At 41.0% G+C, this 18,419-nt stretch overlaps 2 protein-coding genes across 3 annotated transcripts; both read right to left on the bottom strand.

Moving 5' to 3' along the window:
- Nucleotides 1-804: 804 nt before the first annotated feature.
- On the bottom strand, nucleotides 805-5,383 carry ptgesl (prostaglandin E synthase 2-like). Its single transcript, XM_064354250.1, has 7 exons — nucleotides 5,065-5,383; nucleotides 4,616-4,804; nucleotides 4,381-4,436; nucleotides 4,084-4,236; nucleotides 3,592-3,792; nucleotides 2,450-2,567; nucleotides 805-2,142 (listed from the first exon to the last, which is right to left on the bottom strand). The coding sequence occupies exons 1-7, from the start codon at nucleotides 5,350-5,352 to the stop codon at nucleotides 2,014-2,016; spliced, it is 1,134 nt and encodes a 377-aa protein (XP_064210320.1). The 5' UTR covers nucleotides 5,353-5,383; the 3' UTR covers nucleotides 805-2,013.
- Nucleotides 5,384-6,857: 1,474 nt separating this feature from the next.
- Nucleotides 6,858-18,402, bottom strand: zer1 (zyg-11 related, cell cycle regulator). 2 transcript variants are annotated; one of them, XM_064354246.1, is made up of 16 exons: nucleotides 18,245-18,402; nucleotides 17,033-17,342; nucleotides 16,625-16,775; nucleotides 15,214-15,647; nucleotides 14,779-14,952; nucleotides 13,961-14,075; nucleotides 12,527-12,673; nucleotides 12,092-12,265; nucleotides 11,282-11,497; nucleotides 11,091-11,132; nucleotides 10,834-10,953; nucleotides 10,547-10,662; nucleotides 9,611-9,799; nucleotides 9,271-9,368; nucleotides 8,986-9,088; nucleotides 6,858-8,851 (listed from the first exon to the last, which is right to left on the bottom strand). In XM_064354246.1, exons 2-16 carry the CDS (start codon nucleotides 17,197-17,199, stop codon nucleotides 8,794-8,796), a joined length of 2,304 nt encoding a protein of 767 aa, XP_064210316.1. In that variant the 5' UTR covers nucleotides 17,200-17,342; nucleotides 18,245-18,402; the 3' UTR covers nucleotides 6,858-8,793. The 2 variants fall into 2 exon arrangements, with proteins under 2 accessions (XP_064210316.1, XP_064210317.1); XM_064354247.1 differs by lacking the exon at nucleotides 18,245-18,402 and adding an exon at nucleotides 17,874-18,026.
- Between the last annotated feature and the right edge of the window lie 17 nt (nucleotides 18,403-18,419).

Genomic DNA, 18,419 nt, shown 5'->3' with positions numbered 1-18,419 from the left:
CAATGAAACTTTGGTCCAAAAATGCAATCGCAGCATCAGACTCACAGTTCTGTGAGCAGACTGTATCCCACTCTGTCATTATTGTAGTTCCTATGGTTATATTTTCTTTTGACGTTACCCTAGTAACCGCACCAAATAATAAGCACTGGGCTACGGGAGCCGAGAGATGTTGCCAAGCTTTTACATTTTTCCGATGGGGTAAATGCATTTTCAACACAATGTAAAATATGTGCTAATCTTCAAATAGATAAGTTACGTGAACAAAAGAGATTTGTATGAAAATTGAGGTATTGGTGCCGTAGAAGCGGTTACACCCAACACGTTACCCTCAATGCTTTCATTTCTTTCCGATGCCATTCATATCAGCGGCTGAGCCATTTCACTGACGTATTCAAGAAACACCAAATATTTCTACCTGTTGTGTTAGCTCTATTTCTGGCTATTTAAACCGTGTTACATTGAAGGCAACTGAATTTTTTAACGTCTTACATGACCTATTATCGATCTCTTAAAAATCGCCCAAAATTCCTAAAGCGTTGCATTTCAGCTGTTTTTTGTTGTTGTTTTGTTTGTTTGTTGTTGAGTGATCTGTGTTCACCCTTCTCATGTGTAATAACATCGAAGTTTGCAAATGGATCCGCACTAACTACTTCATTATTATCGCATTCAGAACGTGCATGTGTCATGAACACACATTCTGTAAACTTTTGATAATGATGCTACACATGCAGGCCAGGAATCCTGCAGGAAGTGGAAAGCTAAAAAAAAAAGAAAAAAAAGATAAAATAATCATAAGCAGCGACAGATTTTTCCATCTTTTATTTCATTGAGTACAGTATCTCTTCATATCAGTATGAGACCTTAACCTTAAATTATTTCAAACTGTTTGCACTAGTATGCAACACCATTTGCACAAAGGCAAAAGCTATCTTGATGAACAAGGACCAACAGAAACATCCTGTTATCACATATCTTGTGGAACTTTCACAGACCCTGATCACTTAATTTCAGCATCACCATAGTATCACTCTGAGTGATAAAGGGGGGCAATTTCACACTGTTCACATCACGTCTCTTCTGTATCCTGTATGTAATGTGGACGCGAAAACATGTTGCTCTCATGTTCATGGTTGTAGTACAGTAGTATATTCTCTTGACATATGTGTATATCATGAGTTACAAGTGATTTATTTTACTTGTTTGCGCAATGGCAGAAAAAGCATTCCCCCAACTTGAGGCCAATAACCGTTTGACGGTAATTACAGGAAAAATGGCCAAAGAGTTATGTGGTCACAGGCAGCAGATAACATCAATGGGATGGATCCTTGGATATCAAAGAATTAACATGTTAACAATTAAACTACTGAATGAAATCTTTCATGTCTAATACTTATGAAAGAACTCATTCAAATGAGAAAAACTGGTTTTACAGTAACCCCACCGAAGAGGGCAAGGACTTAGTCTTGTGATGGAAATTATCAATAAATATTCAGGAAATAGTGCATCAAGTCAATTTCCATAGATACAAGCTTCTTACCACAAGGCCAAACAAAATCCATTGCTGTCCAGTTGGCCTTTGCAGATGTCACAAATTTGTATATTATTCTGAAAATGCAAGCTTCGGAAGTTGCTCGAAAGCCCTAAAGCTGGGATCCAGGAACAATACAAATAATGCATAGTTACAACCCAAATATTTTTTGCAAAAGATCAATTCAAAGGTATTCTATGGAGACACATTTTCAAATTATATTACTGACAGGGCAGTAAGCTCTGCCTAAGCCTCAACAAACCAGAGGAGCAGCCCCGCCAAGTGGAAGATCACAACTGCCAGTGTCTGAATTGACCACCAGTGGAAAACAAAAAATAAAATTTCCTCCTTTAGCATATTTGTCCCTAAACTGCATGTCCCTGCGGCTGTTGCAGGTTCAGCGAACACCGACTTAGTTGTTTCAGAGCGGGTCAGGAATTCCATTAGATTGGCTCTGCTGTGTTCTGAACCCAGCGATGTCAATGTTAGTTTTGTCCCTCATGGTGCTGGACAGCTCTCTCCATCCGCCGATACCAGTATTTCACCTTGGTGTTCTCCATCATGTCATCAAAGGACTGCAGTCCCTCCATCACTCTGAGGACCCCAAATACTGCCTTCAGATGGGATAAAGCAATGACAGAAACAGTGTGGAGTGAAATAGGAGGCAGACATGTTAAAAAAGGTTTGTGGGGCTATTGGGTAGAGCCTCCAGATGCCACAAAATTCACTCACTCAGTGCAGTCAAGTGCCACATACTCTGGAATCAAACCCCAACTGTGACAGCATTTTCTGTGGCCAGAAAATCAGCCACAGCTTCAAAGATGGAGGGTTTCATTTGGCAGGGTAAATCTTTAAAAAGTCAATATGTATTTGATCCACACAAGCTCATTCAACATGACTGATATATTGCCATTCCCATACCAGGTCTGCCAGGTTAGGCCGCTCCCCACCCATAAACTTCCTTGACTTGCCAATGGCAGACACCCAGTCATTCACAGCCTCGTACAGGTCCTGTCGCACGTCATCTTGCAGGTTGTGCCTGAAAACAGGGGAGCACTATGGGTAAACTTCCTGTTGCAAAGAGCAGCCATGGGAATCATCCATAGATAGGACACAAGGAAACTAAGGGTCAGAGGACACACTCCTAGCCACACCATGCATCCACTAGACAGACATACCAGTCTTCATGTGCCTCTTAGCTGCCAAGCCCGATGATGGGGCTTATGCCCAATCCGTAACTATGCCACCAGCCATTCAACAAACCCTTTTTCAAAATTTGGAAATCTGCCTGTTTGAGATTTTGTTTGTTTTAAATGGAATTCTAAACCTCTCAAACTCCTTTACAAATTTAAATTGAGCAGACCAGTGTATCTTAAAGAATTTCAATAAACAATGGTTTCATATATTTTACGTTTTAAATGCTTAAGTGTATTCAATTGGAAAAAGACACTACACGTGCTAAAAAATGTTCAGATTCTGCTCTGATTCAAAATGGATGTTTATGCGTTTCAAACCAGGTTGTTACAGTTATTACCATTTTCACAGTCCATAAACCAATTATTTATTTTCCCCCCTCTAACATGCATATTAAATATACATTTGTGACTGGTGTTTTGGGCTGTAATAGTCATGTTGAATGGACTACTTTAATGCATTTCTCTTGCAATATAAACTAATAGTGAAAACAAACCTATTTGTATGTACTACTTATTTTTGATGTTCCCTTTACTGTTTATTAAAAAACCTTTGTCTTTTTCAGCACTGTTGGAGTCTAGACATGTTGCTGTTTCTTTATTTTCTCATTCTTATATTATTAATTAATTTAGTTTTCATAAGTACCAAGACTGTTTTTCAAACCTTGTAAACCTTAAAAGGGTTTGATCAGTTATGAATCATTTTCAAGATGACTTAAAAACCTTTCTTTTATCAGCTTTAATTATTATTGCCAGAACTGTTACAAGGACACCCTGGAACATTAACTTCTTCCAGACATAAGCAAAAAAACAGTTCTCTTAAGTTCCTTATCAGGCAAACATTAATAGCAAACTTTTTACAGTACCCACCTGCTTTTCAGTCTCTTCGAGATGAGGAACATGGCAAGCGCCCCCACATATTTGGCAAAGAAGCCCTCAAAAGTACCAAACTTGCCTTCCCGTACTATGTAGTCAAAGGAGGCCAGAGACTCACTGGGGGTCCTATACACATTTGGGGAAATGAGGTGCACCAACCAATCATCTGCCCATTGGCGCCACTTCATTTCCTCTCTAGAAGACAGGAAGTGACACAGGAGCAATGCTGAAATAAACAGGGTTCATGTATGCCAAACACTGTAACAACAATCCAATTACTTCTCAAGGTAATTCATTCTGCACGAACAAGACAACCTGTCTTGAACAGAACATGCCTCTTCTTCAGTGTCTTTTATATTATATTTGTCACCAGCATTACTGGCTATAACTCTACTGTCATGGTCTGTCAGTTCAAAAGACATTTGAATAATTAAAATTAGTGTTATAAGTAGAAATGAAGAAAAAAAAAACATGACATCAACATACTTTCTTGACTCCTTTTCAGGGTAGAGCTGGTCTGTTTCAATTTCACTCAGCATGAGCCAGTACTTGTTGTTGTACTCTATCACCTCTTTCCCACTATCATTTTTGGACTTCATTTCTGGGTAGCAGATAATGACCTGAGGAATTGTCTTTTCCCTGCATAGACAGAGTACAAAACATTGGGACTAAAATGTCTAAAGCTTGTTATAATATTAGTGCATTGCATATGCAAGCAAACACCAGGCACAGTTGTAATTGTTAAACACATACCAAATCTCCCTTCCAGTTAGCTATACTTACTTGCTGACCAAGAATGTCTTCAGAGTACTGATTATTACAGATGAATCGTTCAGTTGCTGTTCAGTTGAGTCATACAACAGGGGAGAAAACAAATTCACATGCACAGTGAAAAAGAGAAGAATCACATTTTCTTTGGTCACACAAAATTAATTACATTAAGTCCCTTTTTACACATTTCTTTAATCAAACATCTTAGTTAACTTACAGTTCATACATGTCTCTTTTTGTCTCTTACCTCAGTATCATCTACCATCAGGATGGGCACCTTCCTGTACTTTGACCACTTGATCTCCTGACGCATGACAGGGTTGACCTCCACAATCTGGTAGGGGAGTCCAGAGTAGTCCAGAAAGGCTCGCACCTTACTGCAGAATGGACAGGTCTTGTATTGATACAGGGTCAACTTAGGTGTTGTTTCGGTTGCCTGGAGGAATCACAATACACAACAACATAGGCAGGTAGGAAATGAGGGTACCATGTGCCTGCTAGTACATCTTCTTTAATAATACGCTTAGCTTTAAAATGTAGCTACCAAGGTGTAAATAGTGTAGCTTCGTGTAAGGCGAGCTAGCTTATGAACCATTCACAAGAACATACAAACGAATGCAATTATTTCAAACAACACAAACATGACACCACAGCGGAAAGTTCTACTCGTCCAAAAGTCGAGGTTGCTAGGCTTACGTCTGCCTTTTGCTCTGCGAAATGACGCTGAAAGGTGAACTTGATCGTCTGGTACAAGCCGATACCACCTCCCAGCAAGAAAGCACATCCCAGGGTTCGGCCCCCGCCTCTTATTAGGGCACCATTAAACAATTTAGATCTGAACCCCGTGCCACCAGTTCCGTAAGCCCTTACGCCCCCCTGCCGAGAAATTCGAGGTGCGAGGGCAAAGTACCCCGTGTTACAACCCTGTGTCAGGAGAGCATGTCGCCCAACCTGGCCCAGTAATCTTGCACTGGCCGCTGCCATCTTGCCTTTACATAAACCTCCCACAATTCCGTGGGAAACGAAAGTAGCTTAACATTGGCTGAAAAGGTTCATATGACGTTGCTTTGGTTTGCCAGGCTTTGGGTTGCCAGATTTTTGATTAAATCCTACATGTAGGGCTTTTAAAAAAATCAAAGAATTAGTTTGAATAAAAAACGAAAGGAATAAATTAGTGTAGCCTGGATGCGCAGATTCCCTCTCTAAATAGAAATCCATATTTTAAAAATACAAATAAAACAAGCAATAAAACAAACTAAAAGAACTTATTTGGAGAACAAGTAAACTAAACAAAACTCAATTTATTAAAAATTCTAGTTTAGGTTATTATGAAGTAGTTACCTATACATTTGAAAACTGATTTAGTTTGCTTGTTGGCAATGGTGCACTTTGAACTACATTTTATGTATGAAAGGTGCTATATAAATAAAGCTTATTATTAAAGCTTATTATTAACAGCGTATTGATTAAGATAACTAGCAATAACTACCGGACTAGCAAGCTGAAAAGCATTTAGAAAACGTGCAACTTGATGGCTGATAAAGATGTATATAAATTTGGAGAGCTACATAGTAAATAATGTTTAACACATTGAAATGCTGAGCAAGCCTTGCATGAAGCAGAAAGGGAAGAGGGGCTTTGTTCAGATGCAGTGGGATCCAATAGCTAACTGACTACAGCTTGACACAAGAGTTATTTTTGCTCTTAGAATTTTACTCCTTTGTGCTCATGTATTAAATACACAAGAATGTATTTTGTCAAAACAGTTTTCACTAGAGAAAAACATGCAAAAAATTACTTAAGGAGAACAAATTTAAAATATATTTTATAGTCCACTAAAGTGCTTAACTACATTTACAAAGTATTAAAAAATGGAACAACATATCTCAAAGACTGCTTTTTATTAAGAGATAAATAAAAGGCACACTGTGAATGATTTCTATAGATTTTACAACAGTACGGTATAACGAACAAATCCTTACTGTAGAACATGTATACAGTATGTAGCTGTAGATCTGCAAAATATTCTGGTCAAAATTTGATGACAGGTGAAATTTACAGTAAATATATGTTGATGTATTTTTGATCTTAATATGCATATTTGACTACCAAAGTTTTCTAGCCACAAAAGGCTATACTAACTTTCCTATCCTTAAAATCTGGGTTATTTTCTACATTGAACTTGTTTTCTATAGTTGCCTGTCATTTAATTAAAAGTGGAACTAACAACTGTGTAACATACATCTTGCTAGTTTGAATAAGAGAAACAAATTCTCAAATAATGCAAATAAAATTTTCAGTTATTAACTCATGATTCATAACATGCGTCAATGAACTTGTCATTCTGCACCAGAATTCCAGACTGACATTTCTGGCCATCTAGTTATAAAAAACAAGCCTATGGAATGCACAAGGGTTGCTGCGACTTACCAGGTTTATGACTCTTGGTGTATATGAAATGACATGAACAAAAAGTACAAACGAAGGCATAACCCTGTAAGCTTTTATTTATTTCGATTTTAGTCAAGATTTATAATATGCACAGATCATGTAATATTAACAATAACTAAACTGTGTGGTTCTGTGGACAACTGTGAAACTCCCAAAAAGTCCCTCTCAACTGTGAAACTACACATACGACTTCACCGTTCAGATATGTGTAAACAAGTAAAAAAAAAAAAAAAAAATTCAGCATTTTTAGGGCTGAAACATTTCCTGACACTAATTCTACTATTTTGTCTGGCATCCTGGCCAATAGAAATACGTATCTGCAAATTTTTATAGAAGCAGAGGAAATGAATCAAACAATATTCACTAAATGACTGTTGCCTGGGCCAGTGTGATGCCAAAAAAAATCCCTAGGTGAATTTACCTCTAACATTCTTGTCACGCCTCCAAATAGAAGTTTTTTTTTTAATTTTTTTTTTTTAAACAATGTTATTCAAAGTATGCTATTAATGGGAATATAGATAAAACATGTTTTTTCCTCAAGATAACCACAGAGAAAATTTGTCCACACATAAACAAGTTCAAACCCATTAACTCAGAAACATATTATCAACTTTCAGTGGTTGTGAAAATGTAAATTTCAAAGATCATTTGTACTATCATTACCATTACATTCTCTAAAAACCTATCTTAACCTTGATGAGATGTCAGTTGTGATAATGGCAACTAAATCCTGATGCAAGACTTGTACCTCATCAGAGTAACTTGATTCTTTATTCAGGACATCTTATTTCCATAACTCAACAAGGCAGTTGTGATATACAATGATAAAAATGTATACTTCATTGTTTAAAGAAAGGAAATACAAGGTTCTGACAACAGAAATAACACATAATATTGAGTTTTAAAATTGGCTCTAAGCATTGTTTTTACAGCTGAAATGGATTTGTGATGTGTTTCATGAGTTTTTAAAAATATAAATAAACTATTATTTAGAAAACATCAGTAAAGAAAAAAGTGCAATGAGCCAACACTTGAAATGCACAGTACAGCAAATATGTTTAATACACTGTAGTTCTCTCCTTAATTATCCATTTCAGAGTGTGGTTTTATAGCTTTGTAGACATTTTCTTTGATCCAGAAAAAGATCTATTGCAAGAAATCATAGGAGTGTTTATAATCATGTTAAAAACAAACATACAAACAAAAAGGAGAAATTTACTCCCAAGTATGTACAATTCAAACTAATGTCTTCCTTGTTGTTGACAGTCACCAGTGTGGGGGAAGACAATGTTTTTTTTTCTTCTTTTTTAAACCTGTTGCTCAGTGTCCACCCCACGCAATGAGAGAGGAAAGAGGTACAACCTTAGCTAAATGAGAGAGACATTACTGTGCTGCTCTGTAATAACAACCGTTCACACAAACAACTCCTCACACGAACAGTCCACACCCTGATCTCAAGGGTTTGTGACGTCTTTGTGGCAGAATTCCAAAAAAATCCCTTAGGGGAAACGGACAGTAACATTCAGAAATTACTGAGTTTTCTGACAATGGGTGCTATGCAGAAACTAAGCTGATAGGAAAAAGCCTTCCACCTAAGACCAGACCCACACCAAGGGGGACCACTGGAAGCACTCCTTGTTTTCTTATCTTATTAAGTAGAGAACACCTCCCAAATGTTTTGTTCCATAAAACACACACACAAAGTGGAGCAAACCAGAAAAACAAAACACAACCATATAACTTGTACAAGTAGTATGTCCTGTGTGCAACACAAAAAATAACACCTCCTATGCAGCTTCTCCTACTGATGTCCCACAGCAAGGTTCCTTCTAGAAACTGAGCCGTGCTCTGAATGGTTCCTTTCCTCACACATGTTACAGTAAATCAACTGCAGACAATTCCTGGTGAGAGACAAAAAACATTCTTTTCCTCTTCTGGTTCTGTAGCTCCCAGTGTTGTCCTCCTTGTTGCCATTTACCTTGAAGTGTCCATGGGATCCTCTTTGAAGTTCCCACAGTGTTCCATCACCTTCCTGGAAACCCCAAAGTGAAATTTAGCATTAGAGACAGGTAAAAAAAAAATGTGATGATTACTGGGTTAAATATTTGTGGTGTTGTAGGCATGAGGACAAGACGTGTTGCTGAGGGGGAAAGATTCTCTACCTACCGTGCCATTTCCTTGGTCTCCTCCTCTGATGTATCAAGCTCTAGCACCTTCTGCAGGAGGGCGATTCCTCCTTCTTTGATCAGCAGGGGGCAGTATTTACCCGCTGATGTGTGTGCGTGTGTGTGAAAGAGAGAGAGAGAGAGACAGACAGACAGAGAGAGAGTAAATACAGATATATTAAAAATGTTGCATCCATACATCTAATGCTGATTCAGAGACTGAGACCACTGAAGGCAAGCCATGCCAGCACTTCTGGTGCCAGCATCTGGCATACAAGATACTTACGGTAGACAGACACCAGGTTGAACAGCGCCCATGTGGCCCAGTGCTGGCTAACAGGGGCAATGCCTTGAGGCAGCAGGCGCAGTATTGGCTCAAAAGACCTGTGGAGGAACAATTGGCAGAATTGCTAATCTTCTTACAGTATTTGACTTTCTACCGACTGTCTGCCACCTCCTATTTAATTTTTTAGCTGATGCTCATATCTGTAGTGAGCAACTTTCAACACAGTACAGGTACAAAAATAAGAGCAACACAACTGAAATAATGCATCATCTTAGAAGTAACACCAATTGAATCTAACTTACATTTTCAAATATTACATATGACATCGACTGTGTCCCACCTGTAGTTAATATTCCTGTGAGAGTTGACGTCCCAGCTCTGGATGGCTTTCCACATCCTGTCCATCACAGCATCCCTTTTGGGCTCGTCCATGGCCCAGGCGTCCGGCCCATCAAAAATAATGTGGGAGAGCACACCGCAGGCGTTGTATGACACCTCGATACCATCCGCCTTGCTGTCCAGGAGGTCACTGCATGGGGACGTGGAGAAAGATGCTGCTTTGATCCTGGCCAATCGAGAGGATTATTTCAATCCCTCCACGATTAAAATATTACTTAAATATAGACAAAACACTAGCCAGGATGGGCTGAAAAGTCTGTTTCTGTCTGCAGATATGCATATTACAATTTAAAATGTTTTGCAGTATAGTGTGGTTACTCAGGGTTTTTCCTGGCTCAAAATGAGGCAGTGGTACTGTGAATTATTTCCTACTTTTTAACGGAAAGTTATGATCAGATGATGACTGTACCGTCTTCTCACCTGCCCTCTTCATTCTCTGCCTCACAAACTTTATTTCAAAAAAAAATTTCAGCGGTGCTTACACAGAAAAAGTGCCAAAAACGCAGGAAGAATACACTGCACACTACAAACAAAAGATATTCCCAGGTCTACAAAGGCCGATGTCCCAAACTTGAACCACAACAATATAATTACTTCTTTGAGGCAATCGTGTTGTTTATTGATCATACTATTTGGCAGCATTGTGGGATTCAAAGAGAAAGATGAAAAGTCGAAAATGAGATGTTGCGCTCTAGCTTGCTTGCTGAACACGAGTAAATAAAAAAATAACAAAGTGAATGCAAAACAGAAAAGTGAAAAGAGGTGTGCAAAAACACAGCTGCCAAAATAAGAGTCGATGGTCTTCCACAGACAGACAGAAACTGATGTACAAAGGCATGGTGTGGAAGGAGTAAGCCCGCGTGCCCCTCCCTCTCACCTGAAAACAGTGATGAACTGCGGGGTCAGCAACTGTGGCCTCAGGGCCCGCACCTCTGCCACATTACCCAGAAGCCCCAGCATGTTGCGGTGCAGCTCCTGCTTATCAGGAAACTCCTGGAGAGAAGTAAGAAAACACTGGTCACATGACCTGGATGCGTAAAGGTGGCAGGGCAACCAGCCTAACGACCGTTAGTTCCATACTCAGTACCATAGATCACAGATGTCACACACATAATGTGGAGGGACAAAGAGAGAAAAAGCTCTCTGTGTGAGCTGGGGTCTCACCTCTAGGCACTCCAGGAAAAGAGTCATTCCCCTGCAGTTGAGGAACATCTCACAGTTATCGGGCGTCTCGTCCGTGATGTTCCACAGAGCGCTCCAGGAGAACTCCATTACCTGGTCACACTGGAGCCAAGAGGCAACTGCTGAATACACAACTGTGTGTGTGTGTGTGTGTGTGTGTGTGTGTGTGTGTGTGTGTGCATGTGTGTTTGAGAAAGTGCAGTGCACGTGCATTTTAGTCTTAATGGGTTATAACTTACCATCTTGTCATGTAGCTTTTTCTGTATTAAGTTCAACATTGTCTGCAGACAAGAGGAGGAATGAGAGGTAATTAACAAACAGCACTATGAAGCTTCAGTCATAAGCAGCACACTTCTCCTTCATATCAGCGTACACTTCCACTGGAAATTTCCCCCAAGACTGCACGGGCCTCCCGGATTCCCCTGCGTACCGTGACGAAGCCCATCTTTCCCACGGCCTCCTTGTGGTCGTTGTCCACCTGGCAGACCAGGGCGTTGCAGAGGTGCACGGCGATGCGCTGGATGGACTCGTCCTGCCGGGCCGGCTCCAGGATCTTCAGCAGCAGCTGGTTGACACGGTGGTACTGGAACTCCAGCTCCTCCGGGATGCTGAAGTTGCACAGGGTCAGGCAGCAGTTCCTCTGGACCTGGAGAGAGCACAGGGCCAGGCTGAAAGGCTCGCTACGGCAATAACTCAAATCTGTGCAGATAAATATCAGACTAAATATAAAGTTTTTCTGCAACTGACTATTCAGTTTATTACTATTCAGAGTAACCTCTGGCTCTTTTACTAGATTTTGTAGATAAAATGAAATCTTAAATTAAGCCAAAGTTATTTAGTTCCTGTGCAAAATTCGACCCAGATGCATACACAAGTCGCATTCAAGCCGAAATAAATAAATATCACATACATACACTGGGCTCCATAATATTTGCGACAAAGACATAATTATAATTTTAAAAATACATATTTAAAAAAATATTTGTCCCAAACATTATGGAACTCAGGTCCATAAATCAGATTCCACACTGACTTTCAAAAGCTGACATAATGCAAATCTATAAAAACATATCTGCATAAATACACTTCCACCTCCAGAACCAAGAAACAAAGATGGCTCATTGAACATAGCACTCGAAAAGGGAAAATCTCAAACGCCGAAGCGTGGGGGGGGCGAGGATGGAGAACCCCCGGGACAGAACGCAGGGAGGAGCGCGACCGTGTGACCCCCTCCGCTCACCGTGACCTCCTGGTACTGCTCCATGCCGTTCAGGACCACCTGGATGACCTCCCTGCGCAGCCGGGCGCTCTGGTCGGTGCGGTACTCGGTGTTGGTCAGGTAGAAGAGCGCCGCGCTCCCCGTCACCTGGATGCTCTTGTCGTACTTGTGGAGCTTCAGGGCTGAGATCACCAGCTGGGAGGACACCGAAACGTTACCCCAGGTTAGAACCTAGAACATCTACTGTGGTACAGCTCAAATAATTCTGCTTGCCAATGGAAGCTGTAAGTCCTACCACTGGACGGAACGTTGCAGTTACAATCTGGTTTGAATTAGTCGCAGCAGTATAATAAAGCAGCATGTCAAAATCTACAAAGCGATAAACTGGCGGCCATTTTGGATGGGATGCATGCCCCCCCCCCACATCCCCCCAGGACAGGCAAGCTCCTGCTGTACCTGTAGGGCCCGGAGCAGCTGGTTGCAGTGCTGTATCCTGGCGATGTCAAACAGGTGGTTAATCGCTCGGTGCGCCACCTCCGGGCGAAACTCTGTGTAGGCCTCAATGGCGTTCAGGATCTGATCCTCATTCTTGGCTCCAGTGACCTGAGCAAAAAAGAAAAGAAAAGAAAAAACAATTAAATAAAAATATTTAAAGGGACAAGAGATTTCAAAGTGTCAAGGCCAAAATGGCAGTCACAATTTTAAAAAACGTGAAATTTCTCGTATTCTTTTCTCTCTTCCCCTCACTGAAACATCCTCCATCGATCTGGGAGGGGGCACAGGGATCCTCGGAAACACATTCATCCAGCTGCCACTAGGGTTGGGTGGCGTCAAAATTGTCACACCATCCTTGAAAAATACCTTGGTAGACAATATACTGTTTAAATTATTTACAAACATAAATAAATTACAAAGATCAGTGGCTGTGCTGTGTGAAAGCATGCTACCCTGCATGCTTATAATTCACATACCGTTTGGGCTACATAGTTAGCCTACGTCAGCTATGCTCCTGTGTATTAGCTGCACATTATTTCAATAATCACTTTGTTATTATTAATTAATTTGACACAGAACATAATTGGACAATGGCTACTTTAAGCCACCTTTAGGTTACGATCGTTTTTTTTTTTGTACGTACACTGCATTACTTCAAATGATACCAGAAATTTGATATAGGTGAAGCTTCACCTTTCTTAAACACTATTTATCTTGTTGCAGCATTGTCCACTAGGCAACAGGTGTCACAATTTAAAACAGAAGTATGCATAGCTGTGTGCTAAGATGCTGTCTAAGGAACATGGAGCAAGGCAGTGGGATTACATAAGAAAGACGTTACTGGTCTGGGTTCCTCACCACTAGCGCTTTCTGGGCCAATGTTTAATCACATAACACCTGCAGCTGTGTTTCAATCAATATTCTCTAAAAACTGGAGCCTGGCAGTGTGACAGCACTGAAAAATAATACCACATTATCAGTGTCATAGCACTGCACGTGGTATTCTGTATTCCCTGTATACCGCTCAATCCGAGCTGCTGCCTATCTTCAATCTGCAGTTCACCAGCTCAGCAGGGCAGTCACCGTGGTGGAGGACTGTGTAACTGGCACTGACAGATGGTAGGTGGCTCACCCACCAGAGGAGTCACTATTGACAAAGAGGGCCATCCCAATAGCTTCCCTGCATGGGTGAAACTATGGCCTAAATAATTTTACTCTGGGGGGACACTGGAACAGTATGAATGGACCAATGTACTGATTCAGAATAAGTTCTTCAAACTGAGGGTGCCACCTGGTATCCCAATTCATCATAAATTCTGACAATGTGCAATACAACACCAATAAACCCACTGTCTCACACTGGTGTTCTTGTTTTTAGGGGCAGGACGCGATTACCTTATATGCTGGAATGTGCGTCAGGTTACAGAGCGTGGTGTCATACAGCCCCAGGAACTGCAGCGGCCTCTTCAGCTCCTGGAAAGGGTATATGCTGCTCTTGGATGGCTCCGTGCTGAAAAATGAAGCAAGCCAGACCATAATTTAGCACCCCCCTGCGAATCACACCTCTCTCACATTCACACGGTGAGCTGCTTGAGATCACAAAACCACTTTAAAGACAACAATGAAAACATGCGCAACACAGCACTTCAGGGTCTTCAAATGCTAAAATATTTTTTAAATGTTACCTTTCTCGTTGTGTTCAAATAACCTTTTTTTTATTTTCTAATTACAGTGTTCATTCAAAAATTTTCAAACCTTCATGAACGAACACTTTGATATTATAAAACCTGTAAAGCAGGAATCAGAAAATGTTTGTGGGGCAATCTGAACAGTCTTATGGTGTGATAAAAGCTATTAAGTCTGATTGTGGTTAGACTCGTTTAAACCAACCCATCGGCAGGAAAAAATGTTTGCCTGTTTATGACATGAGTCATAACTGCATTAAAGGTCAGACTGGCATTCTGTTTAGACACACAGTCAGTTCTGAAGATGTATGCTTTTTAGGAAATCTGATTTATTCTAGAAAGTATTTGTTTTAAGCAAGTTACGCATCAAAACTGAAGCCCAATATTATTTTTTTTATTAAAAAATGATTGGACCAGAGGGTATAAAGTTTTGTGTTTGTCAAAATTTGCTTCAATAGCCCCTGAAAAGAGGGCCTGTATCTTTGAGGGAAGCTAGTATGAGCTGGCAAAGAAATGAGAAAACCTTACCTGGGACGTCCCATGGCCTCCTCGAAATATGGGACCGCGCAGTTGTCTAGCATGACATGCCCCGATATGTCCAAGGAGACCAAGTTGACCAGGCTCTGCACAATCGCTGTCAGAATCTTCCGGGTCATCTTGAATTTGGAGTTACGCCTGCTCTCGCGCGAGATGTCCAGGTGTCTGAAAGACAAGCCGGAATATTGGCACGAGCAACGATGCTGGTCATTTCCAGAACGCACTTACAAAAGACAAACACTCATACTCAACGCCTGATGCAAGGAAAAAAGCACAAAGAATGTTCTCTGTAGACACACAGATTTAGACGTGCCCTCTGGTAGCGAGCATTAAAAAGGCTTTTGAATCTCACATGCCAGGTAAAAAAAAAAGAGGCAAAACCCCAAATCATCACCATCCCTCCCCCCAGCAGCCCCAAGTAATCACCGGAGGCAGGCCATCTGAACGATGGTGTGAATGTGTTCCTCTGACAGGTCCACATTGTACAGCACCAGAGAGGCCAGGCGGTCTTTCCACTGGGACAAGAAAGTCATTTTGGGCAGGTGGACGTAGGAGAGGTCCAGGGAGGTGAGGGAGGGGAGGGGCTTCAGCAGGGTCTCCACGTCAACCTCTGCCGTCAGGTTGCCCAGGTTGAGGAGGCGCAGCCGGTTGAAGCCCTGGAAGCTGAAGTCGGTGTCTAGCATATGCCGGCAGGGCCGGTCCTCGTCGTCACACGCCAGCGGGGCCCCGCCCCTCTTGAAGAATATGTTGCTGCAGCCGAACAGGCTGAGGGAGACCAGGGTTTGCCTGAAGTTACACAGAGCTTTCAGGCTGCGAGCCGTCAGGCTGCTGCAGTTGGTGAGGTGGAGCTCGATCAGGTCCTGAAACAGGGAGGGGAAAACAGCATAAGAGAAAACGCGAAGAAAAAAAAACATTATTTAAGATACAAATGAGATACAAACATGTCAGAGCTTCACCACAAAGCTCCTGCAACTATTGAGAACAAATTTATAGATACTGCAAGAATGTACAGAGCTTCACCAAAACAAACCTGTTACACTCATGCACTACACTTTGGTTTTATAGTCTGCCACAGAATTAAACTACTCTATAAATACACCATGTTTTTCACACTCATTGCCACATCCCTGTCGTATGAGAAGAACAAACCAACAAACATGCACTGAAATTTCGAAAAGTATTTCATTGTTAATACCACCAGCAAGGCAGAATGAGAATGATGTGTGACTTCAGAACACATTCTCTGTTTAAGTGTGTGGACAGTGATTATGTGCATGTATCTGTGCTCCCTCACCACAGGCAGGAAATTATGCATCATGTGGGCTTTACACCTGCAGGTTTTATACACAAATCTATTGAGCAGTTATGGATTCACACCTGCAATAACAGGTACTTTGATTACCTTACGGAACACCTTGCTGTTATAACTTGCATAGGTTGCGCTCTCCCTAGTCTATTTGAATTAAATTAACTTTTTTCTTGCACTGTGTGGACAATCCTGATCTTTCAAGGTTACAGTATTTAGATACTGTTCAGTCAAAGGCTGGCTATAAACAGTAATAACTAGCGACTACAAAGACTACGAAATATGATCACCTCAAGGAAGGCACTGAGATGTGAGACCAATAGGAAACCAGACACATTTAAAACAAAACCCAGAGAAAAAATCACCATAGCATTTATTCTTCATGTTAATATATATATATATATATATACACACTTCTTAATTTAATAAATTGTATTTTTGGATGATGAAAACAGACCATTCAGGTCCATCTAGGCTCATATGGCCTATTGTGCTGTAAGCAGCATTCAACTGATGTCTTGTGGTCCCCACCTGTTTCGCAATAGCCTCTAGGTCTCTATCTCGCACAGTGTCTTCCCTCAGCTGCACCCGTGTCAGCCGGGTGCTGTAGGGGTCCGAGAACAGCAAGAAGAAGCTCTCGTGCATTTCGAAATTGCTGTCTGTTTGAACCAGCTCCATGTAACTGAAAATACAACAACATTGGACAAAACATTTTTAAATAACTGTGGCGTAGATACATTTCCGCACGATCGTAACTACACTTTAAAGTTTAAATGCTTTAACATATTTCCTAACAATATTGGTCGTTGCGTCTCATGGAGCAAAGGAATAACTAACTCTGATGAACTCTGCAATTTGTTGTCCAAATGTGCACAATTTACAATAAAAATCTATGACTGTCCAATGACCGACAATGTATACATATTCGTTATCACTTACGCGCTGACAAGCTTATCGCAGATCTCGCTGGGTAAAAATATATCTGGGTTCAGCCGTAGGCTGTTCTTGTCTCCGAGGCAGCACATCGTCCTCCTAAGGTTCCGAAGACAGTATACGGTGCTCAGTGCCATCAGGGACTCCGGGTTGTCCCCAGCTTTCGCCGCCATGGCAGCTTCTCTCCGCAGACGCGGTCAACAACAGGCAAAGCAACTGGCCTCGAGGTGGACGCAAGTTTTCACACCGACATCGGGATGTTCTTCCAAATGGGGATAGCGCTAAAGACACCCAACCCAGGCCACACGACAGGCAACTGTGAACGAAAAATAAGACAAATCAAGAAACAAACACCGGTAGCTGGCAACAAATATGGAAAGCGATACAGCCAAATAGAACTAATTATTTCTATCTGAAAACATAGGAGAGTGAAATGATTAAATGGGATATCAATATCTAAACAAATAAATCGTCGTTAATATAAGCTACAAAAACCACCACGACGCCTATAGACTAACTATTTTGTAACAATTGTATAAATTAAAATGTCAAAATCAATGGAGCGTAAACTACGTACAATCATGACAGAACAACACAACTATCGTTAGCTACCTAGTCTAACGTCGTCCAGTTCGCTCATTGCTAGAATACTTGACTAGCCAACTGGCTAACCAGTTAGCAAAATATTATGTCTCTTGTCAGCGAGTTTGAAAACTGACCGGTTGAAATAACAAGTTGTCCAAAACCAACAAACTAACACTTAACTAACATAGTAGATGGTTAGATAAACGATTCTGATACTGTATGTCGGTAAGTAGGTAGCTTGCTAGCAAGCCAGCAAACTTACTAAAATTGTCAACTGATGAGTGAAGAATAAGACTCAGTCATTATCATTTAACGTAACAAGTCGACACAATCAAACACACAACTAATAATTCACAATAAAGGCACAGCAGTGATCGCTATCAAGCCACTATACATTTTTATGTAGCTAACATTAGCCAGATCGGTTTACACCAATAGCCAGATATACAGCAAGCAAGCTAACGCACTAGCCAGCTCGCTTGTTATTCATACCCAGTCATGTAGCGCTAGCTAGCGAGTAAAGCTAGCTCGGTAGCTTGTATGCTAGTCAGCTAACTAATTTCTTTTGAGATTCATCGTTTTCACGATCTGTCATCCCTGCTCAAGTGCACAGGTTATTAGACACCCTCATACCTTAACGTTAAAGACAGATGGTTGTTCCCGTTAATTTGGTTTTTATTTTTATTTACTTAGCTATTTTCCTTCCCTTTCGTTTTTTCGTGGTCTCCTCTGCTGTCAACAAAACAGACTGTGCTTCCGGTTCAACCATTCTGTGACCGACAGAATGGCTTCCTTTGCCAGCACCGGC

The sequence above is a fragment of the Anguilla rostrata genome, chromosome 10 (assembly GCF_018555375.3).
Source record: "Anguilla rostrata isolate EN2019 chromosome 10, ASM1855537v3, whole genome shotgun sequence".
Lineage (NCBI taxonomy): Eukaryota > Metazoa > Chordata > Actinopteri > Anguilliformes > Anguillidae > Anguilla > Anguilla rostrata.
The sequence above is the reverse complement of the archived record's forward strand: the minus strand, read 5'-3'. Positions and strand labels throughout refer to the sequence as shown.

Excerpts from the sequence above, each read along its gene's own strand:
- ptgesl (XM_064354250.1), bottom strand. The coding sequence starts at position 5,352 with ATGGCAGCGGCCAGTGCAAGATTACTGGGCCAGGTTGGGCGACATGCT. Across the intron at positions 4,437-4,615 it reads TGATGGTAGATGATACTGAG|CAACTGAACGATTCATCTGT; the intron begins GTAAGAGACAAA and ends TCAACTGAACAG. Across the intron at positions 4,237-4,380 it reads AAGACATTCTTGGTCAGCAA|GGAAAAGACAATTCCTCAGG; the intron begins GTAAGTATAGCT and ends CTGTCTATGCAG.
- zer1 (XM_064354246.1), bottom strand. The coding sequence starts at position 17,199 with ATGGCGGCGAAAGCTGGGGACAACCCGGAGTCCCTGATGGCACTGAGC. Across the intron at positions 12,266-12,526 it reads AGCTGCTCCGGGCCCTACAG|CTGGTGATCTCAGCCCTGAA; the intron begins GTACAGCAGGAG and ends GTGTCCTCCCAG. Across the intron at positions 9,089-9,270 it reads CAACCTGGTGTCTGTCTACC|CGGGTAAATACTGCCCCCTG; the intron begins GTAAGTATCTTG and ends CACACACATCAG.